This window comes from Phoenix dactylifera, chromosome 2 (genome assembly GCF_051530095.1).
Source record: "Phoenix dactylifera cultivar Ajwa chromosome 2, Ajwa_hap1_PhDact_Kaust_v1.1, whole genome shotgun sequence".
Lineage (NCBI taxonomy): Eukaryota > Viridiplantae > Streptophyta > Magnoliopsida > Arecales > Arecaceae > Phoenix > Phoenix dactylifera.
The window spans coordinates 27,854,199-27,862,957 of NC_143191.1; the positions used below are offsets into that span (position 1 = coordinate 27,854,199).

At 43.9% G+C, this 8,759-nt stretch overlaps 1 protein-coding gene across 1 annotated transcript; it reads right to left on the reverse strand.

Annotated features, from left to right (window-relative positions):
* Positions 1-217: 217 nt before the first annotated feature.
* On the reverse strand, positions 218-7,921 carry LOC113463246 (uncharacterized). The gene is made up of 7 exons (XM_039116178.2): positions 7,653-7,921; positions 7,360-7,562; positions 6,799-7,240; positions 6,357-6,716; positions 6,105-6,283; positions 2,991-5,990; positions 218-2,818 (listed from the first exon to the last, which is right to left on the reverse strand). Exons 1-7 carry the CDS (start codon positions 7,852-7,854, stop codon positions 218-220), a joined length of 6,987 nt encoding a protein of 2,328 aa, XP_038972106.2. The 5' UTR covers positions 7,855-7,921.
* Between the last annotated feature and the right edge of the window lie 838 nt (positions 7,922-8,759).

The window sequence follows — 8,759 nt, forward strand, 5'->3', positions numbered from 1 at the left end:
ATCATCAAGGTGGAAATCTGTGGGACTGTGAAGGGGTACTTCAATATTGGATGCATGCCCAAGAATTCTAATCCTGAAGTACTGAAAGATTTTAGGCCAATTAACTTGTGCGCAACATTACACAAGATTGCAGCCAAATTATTGGTGAATATATCTGTAATACATGTATCTTATTACTACTCAAGCTTAGTGTGATGGTGCATTAACCTTCCTTTCATCACCTAGACCTCACAACCTCTTCCTTCATGGCCAGGGAAAGAGCGTCGAGGCTCGCCCCACTCTCTATCCTCACTCCAGGCATGGCCACAGCCCTACTCCCCACAAAGCCCCCCTCCTCAATCCGGACCTTCCCAAACTTCACCCTTCCCCCTTCCCCTTCGTAGATGTGACCAAAGAGCAGCGCATCCCTCCCTACAGCCCCTCCCTCCTCAATCTCCACCATTTCTGGGTTGAGCACAGCCCCCATGCTGTCCACATACACTCCCTGGTCCACCTCCATGACCGAGCCCATCAGCCTCATCCAAACACCAAAGAGAATGGACCCACTTGTCATCTCCACAAAGTAGTCACCAGCCACAGTCCTCAAGGCCTGCCACGCCGAGTCCATGAACACCCCCCAGCTCCATATCATCACAGTCTGGCCTTCTTTCTTCTTTCCCACCAGGACCCACTTGGCCAGAACACAGGCCAATGCCGCCATGATCCCTGAGATGACCCAGAAAAGAGGCAGCAGCCAATGCAATGGTAGCTGCTTCGCTGACTTGATGAGGAGCATCCATTGAAGAGGCCCAAAGATTACCAATCCAATGATGAAGTACGGCAGGAAGGTCTGCAGCAATGGCTGACAAGCTGTGGCCCATAGCATCTGATACCAAGTCCTCGCCAAGGTCACGATCCTCTCGCCACCTTTCTTTGCCTGCACCGCCGCAGCCATCGGACAGCCAGAGAGGTCAACCTTAGCATCAGATTGCTCGAGGAAGCTTCGCCATGCTGCCGGCAGGGGCTGACCATTGCGTAGGTGTTGGCATACTTCGTAGACCAATGAACGACCATGATCGATGGATGCACTCTGCGAAGATGAAGTAGCCCGGATGACATCGACCTCGTGGCACCTGAGGAATGGGTTGAACTCCAACCTCTCGGATTCTTCAGCAGTGAGATTCTTATCGATTGTGATCTCTCCAATGTCGATGTAAGGAAATTTGATGTCGTCCCATGGTTTGGTGCAGTCAAGAGCGACTTCGCGATCAGCTTCATCTGCAGGGACTGGCCTGCATTGCAGCTGAAATATATAGTGGACGCCACCCGGAGAATCTACTCGTTTCCTGAAATCATCAGCAAGGAAGAGCAAGGGACGGGTGTCATTTTCTTTTCTTGGGATTGCACCAGTTTCTGGAGGAAGTATCCCCTCTGGTTCTACCAGACCAGAATCCTCGCCAATCTCAGGATCAAGCGGTCGAAGTTTGAACTTCACATACATCTCCTGTCCATCATCAAATCGGAGTAGCCGGCAGATATTTGAGTAATAATGCAGCTCAGCATATGAGCTTGCATTCCTCAGAGAGCCCCAGACAGCATCACGTATGTGAGGAGCATGCTTCACTTGCTGTTCTCTAGCAGCAAGGCCGCAGACAAGCCAAGTGGCGAAGTCGGCAATGGTACGTGCATAGAATGTCTTGCCTGTCTTCAGTGTCAGGTCAAGGAGAGGTGCTTCTCCACTGCCTTGTGATAGAATTCGTACAGCGGCACCCCGTGCATCGATCCTAGCATCATCATCTGCACTCAGACTGTTGCTGTGCCGAATTATTACTGGGAGACACTTCCCAGCACAGAATATCTTGTGTTTCTGAAATCCTGGCAAGTCTTGGTACAGCTTCAGGACTCCTCTCCCTCCAACACCGATGCGGTGGAAGTACCTTGAATTTGCATTCATAGTTGTAATGGCCAAGTTTCCAGCAAGATTTCCAACAATCTTCTTATATTTCTGGTCCATCTCTTCGATCCTCTCGTCGGAAGCATGCAAGGTGTTCTTGACCATAATTGGGGTCTGAGAGCCCATATAGATGCCGCCGCTTTGGAGAACAGAATTCACAGGTGCAATTGAAAGAGATCCAAGAATGACGTCTTCTTGAATAACAGTGCCTGGGAGGACAAGGCTTTGGCTTCCGAGCACCGAATTCTTTTGAACCTTGACTTCTCCATAACTGAACCGCCCAAGAGAATAGAATCCAGTGAGAATCCGGCTGAAATCACCCAGATGAACACCATCACCTATCGAGATCAGTTCAGGATCGGTGACTGGATTGATGGCCCTTATGGAACAGTGCTGGCCAATTTTGGCCCCCAAAAGGCGTAGAAACATGCAGAAGGCCTCAGTTCCTGAGAGAAGCTTGGCAAATCTGAGGTGGCAAGCAACATTTATCCGGTGACGAAGCCATGTTCTCAGGTGGGATTGTTTCATCCCCTGCTTTCCAGTGAGAAGACGGTTTAAGAAGCAGGTGAGGAGGCCGAGGATGAGACCATGGGCAACATAGCCGATGGCGATAAAGGAAGCAAAAGTTGCGGGATTGGATGCAATGTCACTAGTGATGGCGGCATATGCAGTGATAGTGGATGGTAACCAGTGGAAGGAGCCCGCAAGGCAAACAAATGTGAAGTGGTGAAGCAAAGGAGAAGATTCAGATAGGTATATGTAGATCAAATAAAGGACGGCACCACATAGGGAGTTGAGGAGACCAACTGCATAGATACCCATGAAGTGGTAAAATGGTACTAACTTCTCAGGCAACTCCTCATAGAATTCAGTCATAGCTCCTCCCTGCAAGCGAAGTTGAATAAAAAGAATTTTATCAATTAATAACATAGTTAACTTGCAAGCTACAGAGGCAAAACAGAGAATCTCAGCCATGACAAAGCACATGTAAATTTGGTAGTGTACTAAACAGAGAAGAGAAGAAAAGAATGCATGGCAAATTGAGAAAATGAAGTACCTTTTGACCTTTGAAAGTTTTCTCAGATCTAAACATGGGCTTTCCACCCTCGATCTTCTGCAGAGGCAGGATATCGGTGTCATCTCCAACTATACTTCCTTTTCCAATCACAGCATAGGGGCCAATTGAGGAATTGCTGCCTACTTTAATTGGCTGGAAAGTCAAAACTCCATTCCTCACTTCATGACTTTGGATTAGCACCCCTTCTGCAATAACAGCTCCTCCTCCAATTGACACTAAAGGAGGGTCTGTGATATCAATTGTGTCAATTAGAACAGATGACCCAAGTCGAGCTCCTTGCATCTTAAACCAGTAATTCAGAAATGCTGTTCCTCTCAGATGCACAGCTAAAACTTTCCCAGCTACTTCTCGGGCCTTGTTAAGAGCCCACCACTTCACAAAATCAATGGACCATATAGAAATCTCCGGGGTCATCACATAGTTTGGTTGCAAGAATGAGTTTCCAAATATACGGAGAGAAATGCAGGTGAGGAAGATATAGAAGATCCAAGCAAGAGGTGTCAAAAACAGAGAAATAAGAAAACACGAGAGTGAAGTTTTCTCAATGGGAATATGAGATAGAAAGCTCAAAAATGCAGAGCAGGAGGCATAAGCAGGTAGAATTAGGATGCAAGAAATATAGACGATAGCTAGAAGTTGGAAGAACCCGATACCCAGTTTCCATAATGGCGATTTGTTGATAACTGGTCGGAGAAGTTCTGTCTCAGCCTCCAGAGAATGGGATGCAGTTATCATGGACTCAGGCCGAGACTTCATCAGCAGATTCTCCGAAAAGCTTGCTAAGTCTGAGATGCAGGTTGCTGTGAAAATATCTACAGCTCCAACTGGAACCCCAAGATAATCTGAGAGTTTCTGAGCTGCTCTCACCACTCCAATTGAATCGATACCATAGGAAACAAGGCTCTCAGTGGCAGCTATCTTGTCCACTGAAATCCCAGTTTGCTCCGACACCAGTCCTTTCAGAAACTTGGTAATTTCAATCATGCTCTTTCCAGAATTAAGAGGTTGAGGACGAGGGGAAGGAGGTCCAGGTTTACCAAGCAGCGAGCGTGTTCTCCTTCCCTCGCCGGAAGAACCTGTAGTGAAAGATCGAAACAGAGATCTTTTAGATGAACAAGGCCCTGTTGCTAAACTCAGAGTTCCATCTGTGAATTGCTTCAGGCACTCAAACCTACGTATCTTCCCTGAAGTTGTTTTGCAGATCGTTCTGGGCTTGATCAGATTGACAGCAGCAACAGGCACGCCATGCTCCTCTGCTACCCGTGTTTTGATTTGCTCGACAATCTCTCCATTAACTGGTTTGCCCTCCTTTACCTCGGCGATCACCACCAGTCCAACCTGATCAGAAATTTCTGGAACTGAAACTCCCTTCGCAGTCAAAACTTCCTCTGGAACGCCAATAACAGCACAGCATCCAGGCCGCAAGAATTCAGAAGAACTTTCTACTGTCTTTTCTACATCAGCAGAGTAAATGTTTCTTCCAGCAACAATAATTAGGTCCTTTATTCTTCCAGTGATGAAGAGCTTCCCATCAATAATTCTTCCAAGGTCTCCTGTTCTTGTGAATTTCTTGCCAGGCTGGTTCTCAAGCTCGTTAAAGAATGTCTTCTGACTCATTTCTTGATTGCCCCAATACCCAACTCCAGCACTGGGACTGCTGATCCATATCTCCCCTTCTTTCCCATATTCCTCATGCTCCTTTAGAGTTTCCGGGTCTACAATTCTAATATCAACATCCAGATCATTTGAACAAACATAGCCGCAGCAGACTCTACCTTGCCAATCTATAAAAACTGGCTTGCCTTCTCCAAAAGCGCAGCTTACAAATACACAGTTCTCAGCCAGACCAAAGCCAGGAGCCATAACTTCCTGAGAAAGGCCAAAAGATTGAGAGATTTCGATGAACCTTTTCAGAGTCTTCTGCCTTACTGGTTCAGCAGCAACCATAAGAAAGACCAAAGATGACAGATCATAAGCTCGGGTCTTGTCCTTGTCAGATTCTAGCCTTCTGATTACTAACTCAAATGCAAAGTTTGGACCCGCACTGTGAGTAGCCCGATAATCGTTGATGGTTTGAAGCCATAAGAGTGGGTTCCTGATAAATGACATAGGGGAGAAGAGAACTGCAGCTCCTCCGCTGACGAGAGCTGTAAAAAGGCCTCCAATAAGCCCCATATCATGATATTGAGGAAGCCAGCTAACCAATATGGTCCTTGAGGTGCTTCTGTATATCTTTCGCATCAATTTCACATTATGGATGAGCCCACCATGAGTGATCATTACACCCTTTGCATCACCTGTTGAACCTGAAGTGAACTGCAGAAAACATAAATCATTAGGCCGAGGCTCGGAGTTTGCTCCTGCAATCAAAGAGGAGTCACTGGAGTGATTTCTATAGTTCTTGATCCATGAGTCTGTGTGCAGCCATGGAAGGTCAGGCCAGCAGGCAGAATATTTCGTATTGCTTTTTGTCAGTGCTATCACATTCTTGACAAAGCCTGCTCGAACAGCAGCATGATAAGAAGATGTGGATAAAATTGCCATGGCATCACATGCTTTGGAGATATTTTCAATCTTCAGAAGTGCCTGTCCACCTCTCTGCAGAGGATCAGGGGGCAAAACTGGAACTGGCACAATTTTAGCTTTAAGGCATGCAAAGAAGGCATCGACGAACTCCAAACCAGGGAGGAAAACCAGAAGAACTCGATCTCCAGGCTTGAGAATAGGTTTGTTGCTTGTTAGCAGCTTTCGGGCGATATGAGAAGCATTATCATGAAGTTCACCATAGGTCCTCCTGTTTACAACTCTCCCTTCCTCATTGATCCAAGTGTAGAGGGTCTTCTTCATGGTGATTCTATGAGTCCCCCAGAATTTCAGATAACCATCTAGGGAGGGAAGATCTGGAAATTCAACTCCTGGGAGTTCACCTAGTTCTCTAGGAGAACGGGGCTCATGGCTGGAGATTAAAGGAAACAATCTCTGCGAAAAATAAGATTCACTATATGAGTAAAAAGACAACTGGATGGCAATTTAACCTCTCTTGTTATTCAAGATTTGCTGTATTTCTTACTCAAGGGAATCAAATTACATCACCTTAACATATGGAAATGACGGCAGCTCATCATCATTGGCAAAGTGTTTGCAGACCATAGCCATGGAATATGATGAATTTCGCTCTGTAAGCTCAAATGCCAATAGTCCTCCTACATAATAAGTATTCTGAAACCCTTGAATTTGAGACTCCAACTTCTCATAGAATCCATTCCTCATATCTGTAGAGAAATTCAATGGAATCAGAATAGATAGAGAAGAAAAAGAACGTATGAAGAAAATCTATCAGCATACCTTCGCTGCTAACATGTGGAAAATACTTAAACCGTCGCTGCAAAAGCACTTTCTCAACTACCCCTCCCATAGCATTCACGACATCCATCAAAAGCTTGGTCACAATTGGACCGTTGATATCCAAGGAATTTCCATAAGACCAGAACAAAAAGACATCTGTATCAGCAAAGAACCTCTGCATCGCCACAGGATGCCCAATTGTTGCAGGATCCTCCATGAACTCCCCAAAGTAATAAAAGCCCAAAGGCATATGATCTAATCCTTTGATCTTCAAAACGGTGGTGTAATAATCTATGGTCTGCACCTTGCTAAATAACTCCTTTTCAAGATCATTCAATACTACCACCTCGCTTTCCCCAGCTGGGAAATAAAGCAGACCTAATCAAAACTATAAATACAAGCACAAATAATTAAAACTATAATATATTAAATTTGCGCTTACCTGATAAACTTGAAGACCTATATGTTCTTCCATTCTTGAATGCAAGAGCACCAGACAATATAATTTTGTCAAACTCCATAATATTCTCTTCACCTTCAGCATTCCTGACAGTCACGCTGATGCCAACACAACTGCGCGTGACCTTTAAAACCTCTGTGTTGCAGAGAACTTTAAATGGCAGAGACTGGCTAAGTTTTTCCCACATACTCATGTATCCTCCTTTGAAACGCCGAATCTTTCCAGCCATGGAAGTTCGGGTGAATTCTTGAATGTAAGCGTAAGGCATGTCTTGAACAAACCCATAGCCAGAAGCAGTGTAACCATATGCCACTGATTTAGGCACTGAATTTAAGCCATGTTGTTTCAGAAAATCGAGTGTTGGATCTGATGCAACTTCACTCAATGCATGAAGCCCAATATGACCCGACTTATTCGCCTCATCCTATGAAAAATCAATGTATTTCAACCAAGTTTTTAGCCCTTATCTTTTTTCAAAAAAAAAAAGAGAGGGAAAAACAACAGCATTCAAAATTAGATGACAAATGCATGTAAAAGACTGACCTGTAATTTTAGAGTTAATGACATGATGGAAACATAGTCATCAGCTACTTCCATGTCTTCATAATTTCCAGTATGGCTGTCAATGAGAGCAAGCTTATGCGAGTCCATCTCTTCAAATTCAGCTCCTACTTCCTTTGCCAAGTGAGAAATAACAGGTGCACTGTTTGCTGCAATAACCTGACCTCCCAGATCATAAGTTTTTCCTGTATAATGGAAATCATGCCAAGTAATCAACTGAGCTAAATGGAAAGTACAAACCAAGACATAAAAGTATATTCATCTAGTAGCCTCACCTTCAATATCAACTGATTCACACATTCCAGCAACTGTCTGGTATTTCTCAAACATGGTTATATTTCTATATCCGAGCTTAGCCAGTGCATAGGCAGCAGATAAACCACTAGGCCCAGCTCCAACAATGCATATTCTTGTTTCCACAGGAAAGCAAGGATGCAACTTGGAGAACTGAACCTCTATCGATTGCCTCATATCCATGATTCTGCAAAGTTATTTCACAGCACGATAACAGCAGCTTATTTTTCTTGCATACGTGCACAGTCAATTCCTTCAATCTGACAATCTGCAAATTGATAGGACAACAATCAGATAAAAATCATCCACTAATTTTTTGTCCTCTCCATTCTAATAAAAATGGAGGAAAACAGTTCCATCAGAAACTCATCAAACCTCAAAAAGATACAATTAATTTTAGCTCAGAAAGTTGTTGCTCATGTACTTCAGCTCAACTTCATAGTTAAAAAAGACCAGATCCACAACCTCGCTCACAACAAGTTTCAATAAAACATAAAATTCTTTTTTTCCTTGTTGGAGTTAGTGTGTATAATCACAGGCACAAGAAAAGAAAAGAAAAAAACTTAAAACATAATATTTCCAATCTAAACATCCAAATACAAACATTAAATGACATGGACTAGAGAAGGAGTGATAAATGGATGCAGGCCCCCACAACCTCATCCCTCCATGACATCAATAAAGACACGAATGTTGGAAAAGAAGAAAAACAACATCAAAAGCTAAAGCTGTAACCATTCCTAATTAATAAACCACAATACACATATCACCGAAGTGATAAGCATGCGTCTTCTCGAAACAAAGGCACCAAATTTTTATTTTTATTTTCATTTTTTTCTAAATTTTGTGAAGGCGCCAAACTATTAAAATTCAAAAAAGTGAAAGATCGATGAAGGAGTGTACCACAAGCATGTAAGAGTCATCGCAGCATCAACAAGAAAGGGGAATCCGATCAAAACCAGTGCATTGCATACAACCTAGCTCATGCTCAACAACCAAAAAGTCCTAGAAGATGAACTTCCACAATCGCAAACAAGTAAAAGAGAAGGCAAATATTAATCGGTACCCGTCTTTCCAAGTCCGCTTTG